Source organism: Dromaius novaehollandiae, chromosome W, assembly GCF_036370855.1.
Source record: "Dromaius novaehollandiae isolate bDroNov1 chromosome W, bDroNov1.hap1, whole genome shotgun sequence".
Lineage (NCBI taxonomy): Eukaryota > Metazoa > Chordata > Aves > Casuariiformes > Dromaiidae > Dromaius > Dromaius novaehollandiae.
The window spans coordinates 43090691-43115334 of record NC_088130.1 but is presented as its reverse complement, the minus strand read 5'-3'; the positions used below and the strand labels follow the sequence as shown (position 1 = coordinate 43115334).

Below are 24644 nucleotides of genomic sequence, written 5' to 3'. Positions count from 1 at the left end.
AGATGGTTAGGATTTTATGCAGAACTTGCAAGAATTGTTCAGGTTATTTCTACCATCTTTCACTGCCACACCTGAGCAAGTTCCTTTTGCAGGAAGATCATATTATATCTCAACCATATTTCAGCCCTAGGGAAAACACAAAACACAGAAACAGGTTAAAAACAAAGTTTTACCTTACTGTCTTCCCACATGGGTACACCCCAAGGCCACCCAACACATCTTTACAAAGTATACCATCTTACTTCAGTGTTGCTTGAAGTTAAGTACGCAATTACCCCAGCACTCAAATACATACTGATAACAAGGTATTGTATTGTATTACATTTACTGTACAACAAAAGTGATAGGACTTCACAAAAACACAAAAAAAGTAATCCTACTTAACTGATAATTTCCTCACTGATGTAGAGTTTGTTTGTTCACTAAGTGAATTTAATTTTAATTCATTTCCCATTTCATCTCCCTTAAATAATTATCTATTTTCTTGAGAAATAAGTTCATATCAAGGTATATGCATCTTTAAAAAAAAAAAAAAGAAACTGGCAAGTTTTTCAATAAACATGAGCATTTTTCTTCTAATGCGCTTAAAAAAAAAATCATGTGCACTCATTTTCTTACGTCATCTCGTTGTTTCCTATGGATTCATGAAAGTTTGAGGTGGAGGCTAAGCAAGGAGAGAAAACACAATGCAGCCAGGTTATATCAAACTTACACTTGGTTTTATTCCTGTGTCCAAATACCTGAGATTGGATATTAACCAATTCTTATATAAGGCTGATGACACATTAAAATTAGACAAACCTCAATTATTTTCTCATGAATAAAAAGTGGAAGTTTTTGACTGTTTCTCTGAATCAAATAATGACTTAGTATTGGATGCACAAAACACTTTAAAAGTTAAATAGCTTTGGAATAAAACTTTAAAATTCAGTTATTCAAAAAATATTACATGGAAAAGTCTTGAAAGAGTCCTTTTCCCTCTGTCTTCAATAATTCAGCCGCTTCAAAAACACACATTGCAAGAGAACTTCTGCAGAGAGGGGGTATTTTGAAAGCTGCTGTTATAAAAAGTTACCAGGAGATCAGGTCATATATTTGAAGTCCACACAGTTTTTGTGACAATTTGTTGTGATGGTTCTCAGTTATTCATATCTTGTTCCAGAGTCTTTGTAAGACCATTACTTTTGTTCTCTTCTAGGTAGGCAGCCCTTTTCTTAGTCAAAGTAGCAAACAGTGCATCCATCATGCCCAAAACTTCTAGTAGTTCCTCTTGATAGTCAATCTCTTTTCCTATGGCTTCCTGGAGTCTCAAGAACTGTTTATCGACAAGTGCCGACTGTCCAACCACAGGCTGATAAATGTCTGCAAAGAAACAGACATTTAATAGTCCACACATCTATAAGGACATGAAAATTATAGTGGCTAGTTAGATACACATTTAAGGAGTCTGGCAATAGTCAAATGCTGTGGACAAATAAGACAACTTTAATGTTGTCCTAAAAACAGTGTTAGTTATTGGTATATGCTCACAGTAATGATAAGTTAAACTAACAGAAGCAGAAATTTTTACTACCTCAAATAGTCTTTTTACTCCCTCAGTGGAGAAGCTGAAGTCACTTGTACTATGTAAGTACAGAAATACAAAGTATCAAACATGTTTAGTGCTGATGAAGAGCTTTCTGCAGTCACCACAAGTCAGACTTAGATACTGAGTGTGGTCAAAATCACCTGGATCATTCTTTCACCCCTGAGTTTGTACTTGTACTTATAAAATAACCCATACAAATGTGATTTCTTAAAAACACAGCACTTTGTACACCTTATTTCCAAAGCCTTTAGGGCTTTGAGAATCTTCTTTGTGTTGTACTTACCAGTGATCATATCTGCAACAGTTACCAGTACACGAGTAAATCTAGGCTCAATGACACGCCTGCAAAAATAGGAAAACATCCTAGTTTTACTATTTTTGCCAACTGCCCTCTTCCCTCCACTAACTAGTTGCAAGTCACTTTCTCATACACATACAGAAAGATGAGACTTTTTTTTCCTTAAAGAAGCCTCACAAAGCAGGAGTCACAGAGCTGTGAATCTAAAACCTACACGTGGTATTTACCCTCCTTCTGTGGGGAAGGCAGTGAGGTTTGGAGGACAAGCAAAAGCATCGTGTACATGTAGAAATGAGTTTCATCAAGATAAAGAAAACAGCAGTACGAGAGGTAGAATATCAGGCAAAGTGGCAAGATATACTTTCTTTGTGGCTCTTATATTATCAGCAAATGTGTTTTGTGCTAACATGTAATTTCAGTACTCTGGGTGAAATCCTAGATCCTGGTATCAGAAAGCAAAAGGCATAGAGATTTCAAGAGTACTGAGTGTTCCACCCACAATCTCTTGAGACTCTGTGGCAAAAACTAACAAGAAATACGGGCCTCAAAGTAACTGCTCAGATAAAATTTTCAGAAAAAAAATACCTTGTCACAAAGGTAAGGAGGAGACTAATTTGCTTCTCATCTCGGCCTGCAAGCGCACTCCTTAGTGTTCCTCTGCGATTTAGTTCCTGCATGACCGCAACTGTAACTTCAGGAGTATAGAGCCTGATGTGGGGCTGGACATATTTAAGAAGATTTTAGTATCAAGCACCATCTTCAAACACAAAACAGAGTTGATACCAGTTTGCAAATAAATAAATAAGAATGCACAAGGAACCCATACAGGTCTGATTCCTTTCTAGTCCTACACTAGAATAAAGTTTGTCTGAGATAAATAAAAATCCATTTCAGATGATAGAACTCAACAGCGCCTTACCTCCAGGACTGCATCAAGGGCCTTGGATGACTGAAAGCTCTTCAGCAGCTTGTCATACTTCCTCAAAACACATTTTCCGGGTTTACTGACATAGAAATCCTCCTAGAATTGAAAGACAAATTCAGAATAAGGCAAACATATAAACAATGTGTTAAATATTTTATTATCATGAAGAAACTTGTGTCTTCATATCTTCCCTCCCTCCTTCCCTTTCTTCAACACAGCACAAGAAAACCACAACAACAAAAAACAATCTTGAAGTGAGCTTCAGTATACATTTTCTCACCCTGCCATACCTGTTTTGGCATGTAATTTCTTCCTTTTACATAGGTTCTATATGCTGGCTGTCTCTTCTTTTGAGACTTTACTTTGCTTTCTTCAGGCTTTCTATGTTTAACATTTAGCACCCCATTGGTCATGCCTACAACTATGGTTTCGTCTTCAGGCTAAAACGAAAAAAAAAAATCCACAGTTAGTAACCTAGTATCTTTATTTGATGATGTATGCTATACCACACAGCTTTTTCAGTTTTTTTGCTTTGTAATAAAGCTCTAATCACAGGATCATAGAATAATTTAAGTTGGAATGCACCTCTGGAGTTCCTATGGTCTAGCTCCCTGCTCAAAGCACAGCCAACTTCAAAGATGCAGTCCTAAGCAACCTGATCTATCTAATAAACCTCTAATGTTAAGGTTCAAATATGCAGTAACATCATTCTGTTTTAGGTTGCAAATGCCTATAATTTATGACAGTTTTTTTAAACAGTGTTCAGTTCCCTTTGGCTATTACATACTGTACAGCAAATATGAACATCATCTATTAGAAAGCTATCACTGAACAGCAGTTTTGAGAACAAAGTGAAAATTGTTCAAAAGATCAGTCACTGGTATAGATTCTACCTGTATAGCAAGGTTATATTTATTTAATGCTAAAGGTCATAATGATAAGTGGTGCACAGGGGAAAAATAGTAACTTCACATGTAAAACAATGGTTTCTGACCTACTACTTCTAGCAGATAATTCTATGAAAACATTATTTTAATGCTCCAGAGCTGTTAATAAAAAGCCAATAAAGAGTTAGGAATAACTACAGAAGTAATAAAACGGAGGTCATTCTGCCACTGAATAAATCGATGGTTTGCCTGCTTCTTAAATCCTAGGAGGATACTGTTCTCAAGACAGTAGCAGACTCAGAAGAGAGGAATCAAAAAAAAAAAAAAAAAAGAAGAAGAATACAAGATTGGCTTGATTTGAGGTAGAACTAAGGGAGACAGAACTCTTCAGCATGGAAAGAGAGACATCTGAGGAGGGATGTGAAAGAAGCCTACGGAATCATGACACGCATGGATGGAGATGGTGGACGGAGATCAGCTGTTCACTGTGTCCTTCAAGAGCATCAGATGAAGTCGATAAAGGTTCAAATGGAATTAAAGGGTGTAATTCTTCACATAACAGGTCGCAGACCTGTGCAACTCCTTGTTAAAGAAGTCTTGTGAATGTTAAATGTTTGCACAAGCTCAAGCTGGGATCGAACAAGTTCATGTAAGAGAAATCCATTGAGGGTTACACGAACTATATCCAGATCAGCAAGTTTGTCACCTTAAAATAGTTGGGAGTTTGGGAGAGTATCAGGAGACATATCACACATGCTTGCCCTGTTTTTATTTTCCCATATGCATCTGCTTATGGCTAGAGCTCAAAGCAGGGGTCTGGGGCTGCACTGACCTTTGGCCTGACCCAGCATAACTATTCTTACATCCTCATATGATCATTTAAAACTCAAGGTACTTAATCAATATAAAACAAAAGATTATGTTTGAAAGATACCTACAGAGATGCCAAACTACAGGATTTGTGTGATGTTTTGCAGTTGCTACAGAAGCTTAAAGGGTTTGGTATTTTGGTTCTGTGAAAAACATGTCCTACCTACATTCTTCACCGCAAGCAAAGTCATTCAAAGCTCATTACAGCTCTAGCCCTCTTGTATTCACTGAAACAGAAGGGCAGGGAAGAACAAGATAGCAAAAGCAGAAAGGAGGAACCCCTGCTTTCCCCAGGATTCCATTAAGGGCAGGGACAATAATAATGTAAGAGGGCTGGTATCCCTGGCACTCCATTTCATGTGTCCCTCAGAGGCTAGATAGGAGGGTAACTACACCACAACAGCACTGTTTACAAAAAGTGGTGCTGGCCTCCAACTTTCCTCCCAGCAGGTCATTTATCCGTTGGAACTCAAATGGCTTGGAGAAATAAGTATCTTTGTTTTCTGTTTCCTGAGACAAGGAGACACCTGTTTGGCAGACAAGTTTGATTCTGCTGATACCCTATACACTTTTTTTCCTCAGACCAACCTGACACTAACAACTTTAAGAAAGGTTCATCCCATTCCAGATTTTTCAATCAGCAAATGAATTACTTCATCCCTTTATCACTGACAAAAAAAGGAAACTCAGAAGGTTCCTGAAAAGCAAAAGATTAGTGCAATCTTCTTAAAGTCAAAAGACATGGCTATTCCCTTGTCAACTACCTACTTCCCCCATGATAAATACCAACCTTGACACACACACAATTTTGTACTGATTTAACAAGGTGACAACTGGTGCCTTATCTATAATGTTTAAAACTTCTTAGTGCAATGTTTACTAAGAAGGAATATATTCAGTGATCCTGTTTTGCATGCAGAGCATTCTTCTGAAGCATCTAATAATCTAACTACTTCTGAAGCAATAAAAGTAAAAAAGAATTACTTAAGTTACTTAAAAGTTATTGGTAATTATCTTGCCTAGGAAAGTTTCTAACGTACTTACCGACAATGCAAGACTGAGGATTGATGTTGCATAGTTAAAACTGTGGACTACTTTGTACGAAGTTGTACTGTAAATCTTCACATGCCTATAGAGAAAAGTAATGATTAAAACTTCATTATTAATACTTCATTGTAGACAATTTGGAAGAATTTCATTCTTCTACAGTTCTGTTACATCGATTTAAGGAAACTGAGTTTTTAAACCATGCTTTCTTCACACTATGACTGAACTTATTCCTCATTATTGCTCCTGTAATAACACAAAGATTCTAATAAAAGACACAAAAGGCAAGAAAGGATTACCCTTACTCCCAAAAGATGACAACAGGGGAAGGACAGGGGAAGAAAAAAGAGGAGGATGTAGCGACCATCTGAATTTAGCAACACTTATTAGGAAACACTAAGGCAACCTTTCTTCAAATTTTTTTTTTTTTAATTTTAAATGGAAGATCTATCTACAATTTCTGGAAGAAAATACATGGATAGTCTTGCCTCCTGCTGCTGTTTAATGATTTGGCTGAAGGTGGGAAATAACTATTTAACAACCAGAAAAATAAAACAGTACTTTATAAAAAGTATGAACTTATTAGCAATTACAAGCATTGAATGACAAATAGGTACAAAGTTAGTGATCTTCAGCTTATGCTTTCTCAACATAATGCTTGAGTAAGCCTAGGAAGTACTGGAGGAAGGCAGGAAGAGAACAAACCACTGTCATTCAGACTATTTCTTATGTCTCAGAGACAACAAGCTGAATAACTGTAGTCAGCAGAAGGGGGTGGGGGTAAGAGCAGAAGGACATCCTGTAATAAGGCCATTTTTGACTTGTGCACCTTGGATGCATCCCTTTCACCAACAGAGTCAATCTAGGTGACAGGAAGCAACTCCGCAGATACACAAAAACAGGGTCTTTTAAAGGTGAATATTAATACCAGTTTTAGCTAACAGTGACTGCATTAAAGTGAGAACAGCTACTTTACTGAGACTGCAAAGGTATGTTTATAGATGCAGAAAAACAAACGCTGACTAAAAAGTGCCACACATCCATTCCCAATGGGCACGTGCAATCCCCACTGATATGCAGGCTAATAAGAGGGAAAGACAAGTGTATATTGCAACATGCACCCTGGCCCAAGATGTGTTTCCAGATAAATTACATCCCTAACAGTTAAAAACATCTCAGCTCAAAACATCTGCACAGCTTCATCTTGATGTTTTACCTTCAAAGGGAACAAAAGAAATCCTAAGGAATTTAAATCACAATGAAGTCATAAAATATACTAACCTGTCCAGGGATCCTGACAGTAACCTTTGTCCAGAGCTGTTCAGGCATAAACAAGTAACAGTTTTATGGTGATTTTTAAGTGAAACTAGTAATTGTCCACCTTTTAGTACATCCCAAACTTTCACATATCGACCTCCTATGAGAAGAAAGCACACAGAACAGTGTTTGATGCATACACAATTCTGCTTCTCTGAAGAAGTTTTCAGAGTGAGAGTACACACTGCCTCCTCCTTTGTAAAACTGAGCTTTCTGTACCTACTCATCATCCATTATGAACAAGGTACAAGGCAGATTACAAGCCTGCTCCCTTGCCCAGGGCATTCTGCAAGCATAGCTGAATGTCTCTATACCCTCCTCACAAAAAAATTTAGACTCAGCACTAGGTCATAGGATTTCTGATGCAATGATAAGAGGAGACTAAAAAGCCTTGCTAAGCATCATCATCATGAGAAAGATACAGTCCTGTCTTTTCAAGAGATTTCTTAAATATGTCCATTCCTTCATTTCAGCACTGGGCCAAATAAAGTCTTTATCAAGTCATTAAAAATTTCTTTTTTTTTTTTTTTTTGATTGACTACAAGAATGAGCAAATGAGCAAATCGGAGACAAAAAACCTCTACCTTTGCCCTCTGGATCAACACAGATTCTCAAGGAAGACCTCTAAGAAATCCACCTGTTAAGTCACTTATCATTTCACTGCCAAATAAAAACCTCACACAGGAATTAGGCAGCTGAAATGTCTCTCAAATTAGGGCCAACAGAAAAGAAAGTTAACTTTATCCAGGTACCTGCAGATACTAGAAGCCCACCAGAAGGGAAGAGAAGCACGCTTTCCACAGGCTGGCCATGTTCTATCGTCATGACACTTTTTTTCATTCGTGCATCAAATACTTTCACAGTGTGATCATAGGAACCTGTAATCAACACCATAAATAACCGACATTACAAAAGCTAAACTATTTCAAGAACTAAAACAGGCACTTGCTACAAGCCAAAGGAGCTTGTGCCAAATGGAAACAGTTTTAAACTATACACTTAAAACACCTAGTGTTTTACCTATGTTAATTTACAGTCTCCAGACAGCACACAGCTCTCAGTTCTAGGCCTATCAACATGTCAGGCCTTATACATAATTTAAGTCTTAACTTTATTTTCCTTCCGTTCTCAAGTGTTAATATAATAACAGAAATCAGAAAATCTGATGAAACCCGTGTCTTATGCATCTAAAAGTAAGGAACACCAGATTTTTCAAAGCAATTGTTAGGAAATCCAAAAGCAACTGGTTTCAGGTAACTCCTCACAGCACCTTACGATTCAGTTGTTCGTGCACAAAAACTTGTGATCTCAATACAATTTAACACGTTTCCTTCATCCAAAACCTGAGACAACATTTCAGTCAATGCCAGCTAAAGGATGCACTCACAGGACTTTCTTTAGCTTTCAAAGGCAAGTAACCTTAATAGGCTAAAGCACAAAGGAAGGATATGTTAAAAGTGAGCTCGCTTACAGTTTCCCTACAGGTATCAGTGCTACGTCAGTCAAACCACTTAAAATAGAAAAACAAGCAAAAAGGAAATGACAAAGTAGGCACAAAGCAGGAAGACAGATCCTTCATGTTTAAGATGTAATCAAAGAGATCCTACTGCATCAAAGAGAAACCATCTTTCTGCGTTTTTTTTCAGTTTGATCCAAAAGAAGCACTTAAAAAACAAAACAAAACACAAACCTGTTATAAAGACATCTGCATTCAGCTTACTTGCACAACCACATCTCACGTAGTCTGTATGTTCACTATATGACACAATTTCTGTAGCACTTGGAATATCCCACAAATTTGATGAATAATCATCACCACCAGAAAATATTCGGTATTTATCGGACAGGAAGCCCACTATGTGAACAGCTCTAGGAAACAGAATCCACAATATCCAAAGTTAAAATATATAATTGTTTCCAGAACACGTGGTTTGACTGCAGATTTTTTTTAAAGGAAAGTACTTCCTCTACTTTAGAAGCTAAGAATACTTTAGTTTTTGTATTTTCAACCAGAAAAAGGTCATGCTGACAGGTGCTGATCTAAGCACCAACATGATCTGCTTTAAGGGTTTTACAGGGCTACTGGATGCCTTTTCAAAAATCTGTAAATTTTTTATTTCTTACTGAGGTCTGTGTATTAGTACTCTACTTTACTCTAAATTTATAATTAGTAAATTTTAAGACTGATTTGGAAATTCTTCTTGTCCTTTAAAAAATCACTATTCAAATCTATATTATCAATGTAACATACCAATAGAGAATAACTTTGACAGAAAACACACATACCCTAAAACTTATTTACAGGTAACCTAGTGGTCAGGACATAAGATAATACCCTATCTGCAACAGAGAACTATAGTGGAAACACACTCTCAAGTTCTGCCTGTGCACCTTCTGATTATTAAGGGGGTTTTGTTGTTGTTGTTATAGATAGATAAAATACCTACAGTTTTCCACAACACAGCAATCTATGCATTCTAGATACTACTGCTGTGTTCTCTCCGTAAAACTGATAAGCCTATTTCAAACATTTTTCTTCTTCTCACTGGAAAATAAGAACTCCTTCTCTTCCATCCCCACCCCCCCTTTTTAAAGTGATTTTTGCTCTTCCTGGCAAATTTCTTCACCACCTTTAACCTCTTTTTAGAACTCTGTTTATCCTAGCATCGAACAGAATTTGCTTATCAGTACATTGGAGTCACAAGACTATACGTACACAATATATTAAGTAACGGACACCTGCCTAAGTTACAAGCTGTATTTATTCTTTCACATACTGGATTCATTTTTGGAATTAATATATATATACTGTCACTCCAATTCTAATGTTAACATTTAAAAGCCTACTTTTCAACAAGATGAATGTGAGACAGTTGGATATAACACAGATTAATATTTTTAAGATTTTCAGCAATATGCAAAGCAGACATATGTAAATACATGAGCAAGATCAGACAGACAAGGAACAAAACAACATTGTCTTACTTAGTATGACCATCAAACTGTCTCAGTGGTGCTCTTCCACTGATATCAAAGAGTCGAATGCTACCTTCTTCACTGCCAGCAACAAGCAGCTTGCCATCATCTCTGTATGTGGCACAGTAGGCAGCATCTTTGAAGCGAGAAAATGTTTTGATTGGTTCCTGAGAGTAACGACCATAAACGTGGATCTAGCAAAACAAGACATTAAGTTAATTCATATAATACTAGCTGACAAACAAAATAAGACCATTTATAAAGCATAAAAACATAAAAACCTCAAAAGAAAAACACTTACCCTTGAGGAGGCTGTGACAGCATAGTTATACGGAGAAACTGGGGAGAAGTCAATCTTGTTTATTGCACCAAATTCCTTTATCTGAACAGGTGTCTAAAGGAATTATAAGAATTATCAAATACACAGAAGTCCACTATCAAAAGTGAAAGCAGCCTATTATTCTTCCTACACAGTACTCAAAACCTGCTCGGGCCCGATTTACTTTTTAAATACAATCCTATTAAGTTTCTCTCCAGCCAGCCTTCTACTGCTTTGTAGATCGTAGATGCACTTTTAACGTTTCCTATCCATGCATTATAAATGATCTATTAACTATGCATTTCATTTGAGCAACAAAAGCCTATTCGCACACGCTTAAAAACAGCTTGATTACGCCAACGAAAGCAACAAAAAATCCTTTAGGACACTAGATACGCGTACTGGGGCCCACGTGGGGTGCTCGCCAGCCCAGGCTTCTAGGAAGTCACTTAGCAGGCTTTGACACAGGACAGACGGAGTGACGGACGGACGCCACCGAGGCGTCAGCCCGTCACCCGGCAGCCGGAGGAGCGGCGCCGTCCCCGCGCCGGCCCGGCAGCGCCCTGACGACCCCAAGGCGCGGCAGAGCGGCCCGGGCCCGGCGCAGCACCGTCCCCGCCCCGGCTGCCCCGGGGCTGCCCGCACCTTGTAGCCGCGCCAGTACAGCGTGTCCTGCGTGACCTTCTCGCCGAGCCGGGGCTGCGCCGGAACCACCACCGGCTTGTAACTCGCCATCGCGGCCCGCAGCCGGCCCGCGCGGCGCTTCCTCGGGGAGCCGCGGCCGCCTGCGAGCCTTGCCCCGGGCTGCGGGCCGCGCCGCGGGCGGCTCTGCGGGCCGGGCGCTCAGGGGGCCGGGCCGGGCCGGGCCGGACCGGGCGCTCAGGGGGTCCCGTCGCCGCCTCAGGGAGCGAGCGCCACGCCGCGCGCCGCCGCCATGGCCCGCCCGCCCGTGCCTGCCTCGCGGGAGGACGCTGAGCTCGTGAGAGCCGCGTCATTCTCGCGCGCCGCCGCTGCCCAATCGCAGCCGGCGCGCCCGCGCAGCGCGCCGGAAGTTGTGTCATACCGCCGGCGCGTCGTCTTCACGGCCGCGGCGCCGAGGTGAGGCTGGTTCGCGGTGCCGTCCGGGCTTGCGGGAGCCGCTACCGCCGCGGCTGCTCTGTGTTCAGCAGGGAGCGGGGCGGCGGGCGCCGTGTCGCAGGGTCCGTGGCAGGCCTCCCCACAGCCCCTCGGCCGCGGCTCCCCTCACTTCCTCTCCCCTCCCCTCCGCTCCGGGAGCGGCGGCGCTGGCGGCCCTGCGCCGTTGGGCTGCCGGGGGCTGCCGCGGGCTACCGCGCAGCCTGCCCTGAGCTTGAACCGCCCTCAGTACTGCCGAAAGGCCCCAGGTAGTCCGGGCTGTTTTCCTGCCGGCAGCCTGAAAGGGTTTTATCATATTCCTACTTGTATGGTAGGACCCTTTTATTTTACTGGGTTTATGAGGATTCGGAGTCATGAAGGGCTGTATAGTCGCCCTAACTTTTGCTCTAAGGCTAATGTTTCATAGGCTATTAAGTCATCTGCATCTTGAAGTTTGTTTCAGTTTTGGGCATGAGTTTTTTTGTTGTTGTTGTTACTACCAGACTAATATTCTGAAATTTCACTTCAATGAAACTCCTATTCACTTCTTTAGGAAGTTTGGCTTGAACAGACACATAAAAAATAAACAGAGGATGTAGCTGATGGCCTGTGTCAGTAGTAGCATACTTATTTCAGTATGTTTTGGGCTACCTAAAATGCCATAAGCATAAACAGAGGAAGTTTGGTTTATCCTTATGTGTTATTCCACCAGACTGTTTTTATATAATATCCAAACTAAAGAGTATTTGTGTTAACTTACAGATTATTTTAACATCCATATCACATTGGAGACACCTTGGCTGACTGGAACTGCTGGTGGCTAGAAGCCATGAAGAAACATTTTATGTAGAACTTTTACACGATTGAAGCCATGGCATCGTCATCAAATTTAGATGTTGGAGCCCAGTTAATTGTGGAAGAATGCACCACAAGCTACAGCCTTCCACCCATGCCGGACGTTAAGGTGGAACATCAGCTTGACTCTAGCACAGAGGAAGGCCCAGCTCAGAGTGTCACCATGGGAATGAAATTCATTTTGCCCAATAGATTTGATATGAATGTCTGCTCGCGATTTGTGAAATCTTTGAATGAAGAGGACAGTAAAAATATTCAAGACCAAGTTAACTCTGACCTTGAAGTGGCATCTGTCTTATTTAAAGGTTGAACTTCATGGTACAAATTGTTGTGTGTGGAGTGTCCCATCCCGTTAAGCTGATATGTTAAAAAGCCTCTCCTTTTGTTGTGTGTGTGCTGATATGTAATACTTTTCTATAACTTGTTTCCTTACAATTTTTATTATATACAGTCAGTAATGAGTTATTAATGTAAATTAACTTCCCTCAAAATTATTTTTAATTGAAAAGTAATGGCACAAAAAGCCTTTAATATAGTTAAGAGCTGAGGCCAATTATGAAAACAAGCTTACTTTTGCTGGCTAACTCTCCAGTCTTACCACGTGCTACCCACTGTTGAATATACAAGTTTTTTCAAAACATCACTGAAAGCGTTATATGATCATGTCAACTTCTATAGCTTTGTGGGTCGTGTTTTAGCCTTTCACTAGTATGATGATAAAATAACATAGTTTATACGGTTGACTTTGTTTTATCAATACGGTTGCACAAAGCCTGCAGCCATTGTAGTGATTGATTGGCTGATTTGGTTTCACGCTATTTGAAAGTGAATATTGCTACAATTCTGCAAGCTGTTCCCTGCAGCTAATCTCCACCCGCTGCTATGCAGCTTCATGAGAGTTGATTGGGGTTTTATCATGGCTGGGCTTATCTATGGAGACCAGAATTAGGGCTTATATCTATTTCCTCTAAACAACTGTGTTTATTAGTGTTTGCTTTAATATTTCAGACCGTTAGTAGTGTATCTTGTCACGATGCTGAATCTGACCCATTTGCCATAATATGCACAAACAGAAACCTATTGTAGATTTAGATGATTTCTGCAATTTGTATTGTTTGGCTGCAGTTCAGCCATTGTAATTTTCAAACCTTTTTGATTTGCAGGCCCTAAATGCTTTCTAGTGGAGCTGCAGACCTGAATGGCAAATTTAGACCCATCAGCAATAGGGTTGTTTTTCTTAGGTAACATTTGTGAACCCCTTAGAAGTAGTCCTGCGGATGCAGGGACCGCAGGTCAAAAATCCCTGGTAGGTCTCTTAATTCGATAACCTCAGCTGAAGCTATTTAATTGGTAAACAAAATGTAATTTTGTTTTCATCCTGTTGCCCAGGGTCATCTATAGTTTTTTTAATCAGTTCTCTTCCCAAATTTGCACTTGGGTTTGTAATCATGAAGTTCTTTACAGCGTGCATTCAGTGTGCATGTTAATTAGCTTCAAATCATTATTTACTAGTGCACACTAGTATCAAATCAATTCGGCCAATAATGGAGTTTCAGTCTTCACTATGCCTTTCTGGTATTTAATCATTTGTCTTTAAAAAAAAAAAAAATTTTGGCTTCTCAGCTACTTCTCAAAACCAAAAGCTATTCTTCTGTGAATTAGAAGCCAAGACAATGCACGCATTCTGTAATAAAATTTGTTAGATTCTGATAGAAAGCTAAAGAAGTTAGTACAAATAAACACAGCAACAGTGAGTGACTTTTTGAATTACAGTTGGTGTGCTGCTGTTGCATTTTCTACAAGTCAGTGTGAAAGATCTTTATTCCTACTGGATAAATATTCATAAGATCCATAATACAGTTACAATTTTGTCAAACGGGAGTGGGAAGAGTCCTGATGAAGAAATTTAGTGAAGGTTGGGTGCAGCTGTGCTGTGTATTGGTTAGATAGTAGGCAAAAAGATGAGCTGAGCATTATATAACCATGGCTGTATCATGTTCATCGCACTGGAGAGTGTTAATAAAGATATTACAGGTCAGGTAGTGCTCGCTTACCTGATAGATCCATGAGCAGGATATCTGGACAAAGGCTTACTTCATTTAGATACCAAGTTACTTCTGCCTGATACTATACTATACTTACATGTGGGATATCTGTACTGTTTTAATGGCAGAAGTGAATGCAGTCCTTTCTTCAGTCACATACTACCCCAGTGAAAAAAGTGCATGTCACAAAGCTTACTTAATGTAGGTTTTAAAGATCTTGTGACACTGGTGCTTTCTAGTTCGACTTGGAATCTGCGGATTTCTTTTAATGCTGTTACTAGCACTAAAATCATGTTTATTTTTTCTATTTAATGTAGCTGAATGCAACATCCATACTTCTCCTTCCCCTGGTATCCAAGTAAGACATGTTTACACTCCATCAACTACTAAGCATTTCTCTCCAATAAAACAGTCAACTACCCTAACTAACAAACACAGGGGAAATGAAGTCTCTACAACACCTCTGCTTGTAAATTGTAAGTATCCTTCTGCCTTACTGTTGTTAATTATTTTTGTAAGTTAGCTGCTTGTCAGATTTGTTTCCATTTTTCTTTGGTCTTTTAATGAACTGTTATGTGGGAAAGAAAACATTGAGATAATCTTGTCTAATTTCACATGATCCCAACCATAAAATGGCAATCTACCTGCTGTATAGAATTCATGACTGAAGCATGTTTTCCAGAGAGGATCCAATTCTTGATTTGAAAACCAGAAAGATTTTTCTGATTCTTAAGCTCTAATTTTATATTCTTGATACAGAAACCTTTTAATTCTTAAGGTAGTAATAAGTAATAAAATAAGGTAGAATAAGGTGAAATCTGTGTATGCTTTCACATCCAAGTTCTGTACTGCACAAGCCAATGGGCAGGTTACGCCCAACTCCAAATAGAGCAGAATGAAAATTTGTGTGCATACCACATCCTTTTGCTTCTCTTTTTGCAGCTTTATCAGTTCACCAGCTAGCTGCTCAGGGAGAAATGCTGTATCTGGCGACACGTATCGAACAAGGTAAGGCTAAGGGAGGTTAAATACCGTCTTTTTTTTTCCTTTGAGGAATCTATATGCTGTTATGCTTGAGCTTGTCCCCAAAGCTGCATAGAAAATGTGCAAATGTGCTACAAATTGAAGGATATTTGAGGTATCTGTTCTTTGCAAATGTAGACTGTTGTTTTATGTGCGTCTCTCGCTGCTATGGTTTGTGTTTAGAATGAAACATTACCATTAGTGGGTGTCGTGCGTCAATCCCTTCTTCCCTCTGCTCCCCAGGTATATAGGTAATGCATGGAAATGAGAGAGGAGACTCTGTTAGTTCCATCAGGGGAGTTGCACCTTTTTTTTTATTATTATTAGTTTAGTTTATAATTTAAAACACATTCCTATTAATAGTAACTTTCCAGTTGTATTTAATGAGTTATCATATAGAGCTATATGTTGGTAATTTAAGCCATGAATCACATTTGCAACATAACAGTGCTACTCATTCTGTCTCAACTCTGTATAATATATTGAACAGAGTGATAGTATATTCTGATTGTACCATTAGTAATCAGCCTTGCTTTCAGTAAGTATTTGTTGAAATGTTTATGGAAAGCAGATAATGAGTATATACAGCTTGTTAATTATTCGTAAGTACAAAAAGCAAATTGATTCTAAAATGTCAGTAACAGTTAAAATGCTTATAATAGTGTATGATAAGGCATGCAGGTTTTTTAGAATATTTATATCTAAAAGATTAATTCAGCTCAACTTTTCAGTCAGTCGCTTGTTTTTCCTTTGCTTTCTTCCAGCTCTTCTAGAAGTAGATCTTAACTGTTTCCACAAAGCACCCTATGTGATTACCTGAACTTTCAAGGGGATGGGGTTACACTATCTATATTGCTTTACAAGTTAAATCTTTAAAAGCCTGTGTGTCTCTCACTGTATTGAAAAAAGTACTTTCTGCAGTGTAATACAGAATGTATTTCCTTATTTTTGAGGCAGCCCTTCTCTTCTCTCCAAAGGCATAGCCCAGATTACAGACAAAGTGCCACATTTCTGAGTAAAAATAAAGCTTGATTTATAGAACTAAGAAAAAAAAATCTAACTTCTACATTTTAATTTAGCTTGTTGGATTTTTGTTTTTTGCTTGTATGAGGATATTTGCATCACCACTGGGATTAATTTTGTTTGTAAGTTCACATGAGAATGACTGTTAGGGCACAGTCGTGCTTTCGTCCATTCGCAATGGATACGTTAGTACATTTATTCCAGCTTATACAATGCATCACTGAAGAGGATTACTGAATTGTATTTTCTTCTATAAACAGAAAATGTAATCAATCATAAGGATGAAGAAGGATTTACCCCTCTGATGTGGGCTGCTGCTCATGGGCAGATAGCAGTAGTGGAATTTCTCCTCCAGAATGTAAGGAAAAGAATACAATTCATTTTAAATTTATCGATTGACTTTTTAGCTCATTTTGCATTTCTAGGCTTGTCAATGCTGCTTTATATTTAAAAGTGTTAAAGCTAAGTTCCCTGTGAAACCTCAGTTCAAAAAAATTACTGATTTGTGGGTTTTTAATTATTATTATTTTAGGGTGCAGATCCTCAGATTTTGGGGAAAGGGCGAGAAAGTGCCCTCTCCCTGGCTTGCAGTAAAGGATATACAGATATTGTTAAAATGCTGCTGGACTGTGGAGTTGATGTCAATGAGTATGACTGGGTAAGTCTCTGGCTGGAATTTACAAAATCGGAGTGTGCTTTGGTCAGAAATTTGAAACAAGGCATAGCACTGGCTTGAGTTTGAAAATTGTTCTACCTCTTCTGAAATATCTGAGGCTTTCAAAACTTATGTAGGATGCTCTTCAACAAAATAAGAGAAGTTAGTCCTGTCGGTTCTGACTTTTTGTTGAAAAGAGCAGTGAGATTGATTCCTTTATAGAAGAGTGAACTTCCATCTTTTCTGGCCAATTGTTTAGGTTGTAAGACATGAAGAACCAAAACTGAGAACCTGATTTTTATATAAAGCCTATGAATTCTCTTATTGATACACAGAAGTACTGGTATGTCAAGGAATTATAGTTGCAGCTGCTTAACCGTTAAGTGCCTAAGGCTTTTTTCCTGCGTTTGCAGAATGGAGGCACACCCCTACTCTATGCGGTGCATGGGAACCATGTGAAATGTGTAAAAATTCTTCTTGGTAAGCAAACTATCCAAACCGAACCATCAGTAATGAGGTACTATCAGTTCTTATTGTCAGAAATCTGAGTTTGATTCTTCTCCTATTTTACATAGAAAGTGGTGCTGATCCAACTATTGAAACAGATGCTGGCTATAATTCCATGGATTTGGCTGTAGCCTTGGGCTACCGGAGTGGTGAGTATTACAAATGTAAATTCTTTGATTTTTATCTTTACCGCTCCTTGTTTATATAGCTGCTGTAATGGGCTGGTAGAGTTTTTGCAAATATAAGAAGATACCTGTCCTAAAAGTCTTTATACCCCTAAATTTATTAGGGCTAAATGAATAAGGTGATTTTTCTCCCTGGTTCAGAAACCAAGGTGCCTTGTAAGAAAATGTCACCTACCTGGATATGTATATTTGGGCACAGATAGCAGTGAGTAGAGCTGATGCAGCTGTGATCCAGACAAGAGGAGCTGAGCTGCTCCACTACTCTGTGCGAAGAGTGTGTGTTGCACTAGACAATGATTATAGAGGCCTGCAGCCCCCTGGACATTCACCACTCACTCCAGTGCTCTGTTTGATTGGCATGATGTGATTTAATTTGCAAAACCTTATTCCCCTGTCAGACTAGCTCTAGCAGAGGAGGGGTTATCTTAGAGGCAGACAATGATAGTGCAAGGATCAGTGAATTAGGCTACCTTACTTGGTTCTTTCCCGTAGAAAAGAAAGGGGCAAAGAAGGGTATTTCCATTGGTTTTTTTTCTGTCACACTGCCTTCTTTTTGAAAGCTGTGAAATCTCTGTAGTTACAGAAACAACATTGCACATGTAGCTTCTCCAAGCAGAGCCCTGCGCTTTTGGGGTAGCCAGTAACTTCATAGATATCTGACTATAGGACTTCTTCAAGAGTTTAATCTCAAAATGTTCAACAATAGTAATTTCTAATAAGCCTTTTTGCCTACTTTCCATGTATAAGCTTAAAAATTTGCTTTCTGTTTGCTATCTGCCTATTCAAATCAGAGAACAGGTCATCACCTCCAAGAACCATCTCCCTTAATGGGTGTATTCTTTTGGCATTATACGAGGCTTTTTTTGAAGTGATGCAGCAAACTCAGAGTGATTCCTGTCTGTTTTTATTAAAAGTTTGCACAGGGCCAGCCAGCATCTGCCAGAAAAATGGTATTGCCCTAAGGACTTGAAATTACATTAAACACTGATTAACCAGATTGCTTCTCTGCTTTAGTTCAACAGGTTATTGAGTCTCATTTATTAAGGCTACTTCAAAATATCAAGGAATAACGTCTGGCTCTTCTGTGGGTTTCAGCTCTTGGCTTGGAGATGTGGAGTGCTTTTTAGCCCTGTAATCAGTGATAGGGGTTGTTTATTTTGTAACTTTACCTCAGTTCAAATATTTAACTGGTTTAACATATGTTTCCTCTTCTTACATTGCTATTTATAGAAATATGTGATGTCATCCTTCTGCTAAAAAGAAAATGTCAGTTGTTGTGATGTATGAAAACTTTGTGAATAAAAGCAGTTTTGACTGTCTTAAATGTTCACACCAAGTGCAATAGGTGGTATTGTACCAAGTGTCCTGCTTCTTCACATCATTGATAATATATTCACAGGAAGAAATTTGTTCAGATATTGAGGTATATCACCATAGAAGGTAGATGTCTTTATTGTTAATAGTACCAAAATGTGCACCATGTATGATTTGTTTTTTGAGATCCTCTGTTAAAATTACTGTGCCAGCTTTTGTGTTTGATTTTTAAAAAGTTGATAATAAATTGGAGGACTTGGATGATGGTAGTTTAATTCCTATCAGATTTCTTTCCGCATCCCTCTGCCTTCGCATTCTAGTTCTGGAACAACTGGGTAAGAGTGTCCTTTTAGGTACAGATTTCTCTGGTGTAAAGAACCCCCTCTCGATTGTAAGCACAGAATACCTAGTTCCTAAATATCCTCCCTGCTGTGGCTGAACAGCAGACATCAGCAAGGTGGGAAGAGAAGCCAGAATGCACTGCACTCCAGCCTTTCTCAGCTGAAATGTGGTCCTTCAGGTGTCCCATTGTAACTACTGTAAATTTGAGCGGCTATTACACGATTTTGAAATGAGGTGGAAAATGAGGGAATGTTAATAGATTTCCTAGAGGACACCTGTGCCTACACACACCTACATTGAGTGATGGGACATGATATTTTTGTACAAATAACAGATGAGTTTTTGAAACAGACCTTTCAGAACTTTTTTCCAAGTCATTACATATGGATCCCAAACGTGCTGTTCACATGCATTTACATAGGCATTTAGCTGTCATGTCCACTAGAGGTCTGATGTGTTCACATACATACACCCCACATCCCCTCCGCTGTTCCCCAAGCCATGGGGAGTGAGCCCAGTCTCCTACTCAATTTGCTTTTCCCCTAGAGTTGCAATGACACGAGTGGACTGCACATGTATAGGACAAACGAGCTAGTAAGTTACTAGCTGTATTACTAGTACTGCGTCTCCACTATGTTCAGTTTTTCTATCTGAAAATTGTTCCAAACACAAAGCAAATCAGTACTGTGTAAAGTCTGTGCACTGAGATCCCAGAGAAGGGTATGGGGAAGGCCAGGGATAATCCAGCTGAGTTCTTTGGGTCAGAGCCAGAGAAATAATGCATTCAAAATGCTAGCTTTTTTATTTCAAAGTGACTGAATATACAGCAGGGGAAAATGTAGGGGGAGAAAAAAACCAACAAACCTATATGAATTAAGCCTGAATTCATGGCCAAATTTCTCTCCGACTTTGTACTGAAACTTCTGTGGTGTATAAAAAGTGTAAATCAGGGCAGAGTTAAACTCTGAAATGTGGTTGCTACGAGAACCAGTCAAGAAATGATTTTTTTTTTTCAGGAAGCTGATATCTTATATGGAATGAATCTTAAGGGAGGCACTTTGAAATAAGGAAAGGTAACTGATCTTGCAGACATTGGTGAAATACTTGGTACATTTAACTGAGTAGTAGTATCTGCCTCCCAGTGTTTAAGTACTTTCTTTGCTTCTAATATAGAGTTTACATCCACTTTATCACATGCTTTTAGGTTTGTCAAATGAAACAGTAAATGTGACATGTCTTGAGACAGAGAGGGAAATTATGTTTTATAATTAAATCAATATCTAGAAAAATGTAAATGTAAAAATGTATTTAAAGATAAAATAATGCAAAGTGGCAATTACTGTAAGCTTGCATATTGGAAATAGATTTCATGGCCTTTGTTAAAAAAAGTTTTGAACTGTAACCCTTTTAAGTACTTTCTTGTTTGTTGAGAATAGAAAATGCAAACTTTTCCTAAAACTTCATAGCCTGTGCTGTTTCTGGTTAATTTCTAACACATCTGTAAAAACATGCTATATAATAATGCATGAGGAGCAAAATTTCCTCTTTCTGTAATACTTGTATTACAAAAAAAAATTTTTTTGATGAAAAGCATCCAGTATCTGATCTGCATTTTGTTTTAAACTTCAGTCAGCATTGACTTAAATATACGTGAAAGAAACTAACCAGTATATTATACGGAAATACATCCAAGAAAATGAATTTTCCAATTATATGAAAAAATGGAGGGATATGGAACAGGATATGGAACAAGATAGTAAAATGTAAAATTTATTCCATCTTCTTGCTTTAGAATTTCAAGCTATTCTAAGAATCACTGTGCATCCCACAAAAACAAATGTAGAAGTGAAGACAGTCATCTTTCAGAAGCTGAGTTTTGCAGTGAGAGCCCTTTCTGTAGCATTACCTTATGCTGCTAAAGCAATGCACATGGAATTGAAGTTGTCAGTGGCCCTTGTGATGGCCCTGTAGGGAATAGCCAGCATTATTTCATAAGCTGTAATTCAGGTATCCTGAGAGAAACTTGGTCAGAGCTAACAAACTGGGACAAACTCTATGTGAAGATAAAATTTTACTTTCACTGGAAAAACCAGCATAAAGACAGCACAGACAGCTGCTGACTTTGCAGTATTAACAGCATGGCCCCACTCCACATACTTTTGGTTTTTTTAAGGCACAGTGATTAATTTTGATTTCTCTTGGTGTAAATATTTCTCAGTATAATAGTTCTAGGAGTGAGGAACCCCAACCCCTTCTCAGTTTTCTTTGTTTATAGTGATAAAATCTAAAAGCCCCAATCCAGAGTTGATACATTTTAAAACATCAGTTTATGCATTTTGTTTGAGTGAATTATTTCTGTAGCCTTCCCCCTCAGCTGGCAGGGAAAAGATATTAGGAGTTACCTTTGAGCCATGCCTGTGGGTCTCAATGCAGCACAGTGTTTTCTCACCATAGCATGCCACAGGACTGGAGAAATTTGAAAATTGTGAGCCCTGAATCTAACTCCAAGTTGATTCTCCCTGAGCATTTTGACAAAATCATTTGCCCCTGTAATTTCTTATAGGACTGTTAATAAAATATTTTACATTTCCTGGTGAGTGACAGCACTCTGTATTCCAGAGTGGTGTTTAATGTAAGGTGCTGTTTCTGATTAACTAAATTATTTTTGCCAAATTTCAGTGTGTAGCATGCAATCATAGATGTCATGAACTCTGCCTTACATGCCCAGCACAGTTTGATGTAATAATAGCCAAATGCTTCAGAGCTGCACAAAGTCTTTGTCCCACTCATTCATGTTTGATGTTGCAGTGTATTCTGGTCTATTTGGCAGAAAGCTCACAACAAGTGAACTGTCATCTGCAGTGCAGCAGGTAGGACGTTTATCAGAATTAACATTCATTTACAGCTAGTGGTGGCTGCGATAGCTTGGAAGCCTTACAGTGTAAGACAGACAGCCTTTTATCTGTTGACAGGGAATTGAAGGAAGCAACCCTATTCATAGAGGGCAATAATACAGATGGGAACTAATTCTACCACAGAGAAAGCAAAACGTTGTGTATCCACTTTAATTGCTCAGATAATTCCTGCTTTCTCACATTTAAGCAATGACCGCAATAGAGATTGAATCAACAAAAAAATGGAGAGAACAGCCATAAATAGATTTTTAGTATTTGATTAAAAGTTAACATGCCATCTTTAAAGAGATTGTTAAAGAGAACATAAATTTAAATCTATACATTTCCATCCAGACAAGATTCAGTCAATCGAAGAGAGTTAATCATGGACAGTGTTAGCATCAGTATTCACATGTAAAGTTGGATGAGCTCTTTGGTTTTCTCTGGGACCTTGTTCCACTCTGTTGCCTTCTTTGTTCATCTGTCTTGTACTTTGAATTACCACTTGAATTTCCGGGATAGTTACAGAAAGCAGCAACCTCCTGCTAGACCTTCCCAGAGTACAGCCTCATCTCTCTCCAGCCTCCTGTGGCTTCTCCCTTGGTTTAAGAGCATAACTGCACCCAACACTGTTTCTTCATGTCATACAGGGAGCAGGTGCCTGCAGCAGGGAGCCAGGGAATGTAGGGCAGAACACAGAACAGGCTTTCTGCTCTCCACATTTTCCAAGCTTCACAACAGGTGATCACATCTCCTCACTGTGGCACCAGAGGCAAACTCTAGTCCTGGAGCCATGGTGCAAGCATTACCCCCAGCGTTCATTTTTCAGGGAGGACTCAGCAGTTGGTCTCCAGATGGTACACATGTCAAAGGAAATATTCTGCTACTCATCTCCACAGAGATGGAAGTCAGCCATTCAACCTTATTCAAACCTAGCTGAAAAACAACATAGACAAACTTCTATTCATCGTAAGCACTACTTTGGGATTTCCAAAGATGTCTATTTTATAGTGCCTAGTCCTACCTTCTTCCATTAACCTTTAAGCAATTCTGAAGCACATTCCTTCCTGTTCTAATGAGGCTACTTAACTCGGAGCCTTACAAGACAGCAATAAAAGAGCCAGAACTACTTTTTATTTTCCTAAGTGTTGTTTTATAATTTCTTAGAACAAAAATGTCAGAAGTAGAGCAACCAAAAAAGGTTATGCTAGTTCTAGGTAACTTGTTCTGCCTAAGCAGTTCGCATTCACTGCTCTGGATAATCCCTAGCATGAACCAGATGCAACTCCATATTCTTACAACACTCTAAAGGGTAAGGGATAAAGGGGAAAAAAGAAAAGAAAACAAAACAAAACCCAAAACACATTCATATTTACTGTGATAGACTAAATCCATTGTGCATTTTTCACTTGAAAGCTGATTGTTAGGGGCATTCCAGCACAGTTTTTCCTGACCATTGTGGGCCACTTTTTTTTTTTCTTTACAACAATGGTATAAATCACTGGAGTGCAGACATGGCCCATCACTAGACTGGTCATCATTAGTATTGTTATAGCAGTTCCGCTTGCACGCACCTCCTGCTGTGCGGCACATATGCTTTCAGGAAACACACTGCTCTCTCTGGCAACAAACATATAACTGGCTGAATTAGGAATCCAGTCGCTTGGAACTTTAAAGATCAAAGATATTGTTAGGGTTTATTCCTAGGAATGACGTCTGAATAGATCTTTCTGTTGAGGTTGATTTGTTACCAAATTAAGCCAGCAATTCTTTACACATACAGGACTGCAGGGCATGTCAGTCAGTCTTCAGCAGATGAACACTGATGAAGCCAACCATGCACGCAAGAATTAGTGGATCAGGGGAAGGCTGCAGAGCCCAGCAGAAAGGGAGATGTAAACTAGGCACAGCAACAAGGTGGATTATAGCTCTGTGATTGCACTGTATAGCTCATCCTTTTCCTCCAAGAAGCAACCTAAGTAATCCCTGGATAAATCTCTAAAGAAATTCTGACCTATATTGTGAAGAAATTTGCTTTGATTCATTATATAGATCAACTCTATGAAAATCTCATTTTTAACACCAAAATCAAAATACAGCAGATAAGCCAGATGACAGGCTTTTCAGAGCCTGTAACTTTTTCTAGAAAATGACTTAAGGGCCTGCATCATTTTCCACAGGAATCCCAGTTATTCTCCTGGAAGCATATCAGGAGAACATATACCACATGATGGCATCACTCAACCTTTCTAAATCGTTGTCAGCTAGAGGATGCTGGATGACGTGCAGTCCACAGGCAAGTCTGATGTAGCAGAACTTAGCCAGGCTTCTGGCACAGTTGAAAAATGGACATGCCCTGGCTAAACCCTGTAAATCCCTGCACCCTGTATTTACTGCCATTAGGATATGTCTAGCTCATCTTAAACAATATAGAGTGCTCAAGAATCAGTTGCTTCCAAGA

At 39.0% G+C, this 24644-nt stretch overlaps 2 protein-coding genes across 2 annotated transcripts; one reads left to right on the top strand and one right to left on the bottom strand.

Moving 5' to 3' along the window:
- Positions 1-697: 697 nt before the first annotated feature.
- On the bottom strand, positions 698-11208 carry LOC112987097 (UTP15 small subunit processome component). The gene is made up of 12 exons (XM_026106792.2): positions 10873-11208; positions 10210-10302; positions 9918-10102; positions 8623-8801; positions 7685-7810; positions 6897-7032; positions 5613-5697; positions 3102-3251; positions 2806-2907; positions 2472-2605; positions 1872-1930; positions 698-1362 (listed from the first exon to the last, which is right to left on the bottom strand). Exons 1-12 carry the CDS (start codon positions 10960-10962, stop codon positions 1139-1141), a joined length of 1563 nt encoding a protein of 520 aa, XP_025962577.1. The 5' UTR covers positions 10963-11208; the 3' UTR covers positions 698-1138.
- A 31-nt stretch (positions 11209-11239) lies between these two features.
- Positions 11240-19208, top strand: LOC112987083 (ankyrin repeat family A protein 2). The gene is made up of 9 exons (XM_026106774.2): positions 11240-11325; positions 12103-12500; positions 14558-14716; positions 15183-15248; positions 16547-16644; positions 16819-16944; positions 17355-17421; positions 17517-17597; positions 18648-19208. Exons 2-9 carry the CDS (start codon positions 12212-12214, stop codon positions 18701-18703), a joined length of 942 nt encoding a protein of 313 aa, XP_025962559.1. The 5' UTR covers positions 11240-11325; positions 12103-12211; the 3' UTR covers positions 18704-19208.
- Positions 19209-24644: the final 5436 nt, after the last annotated feature.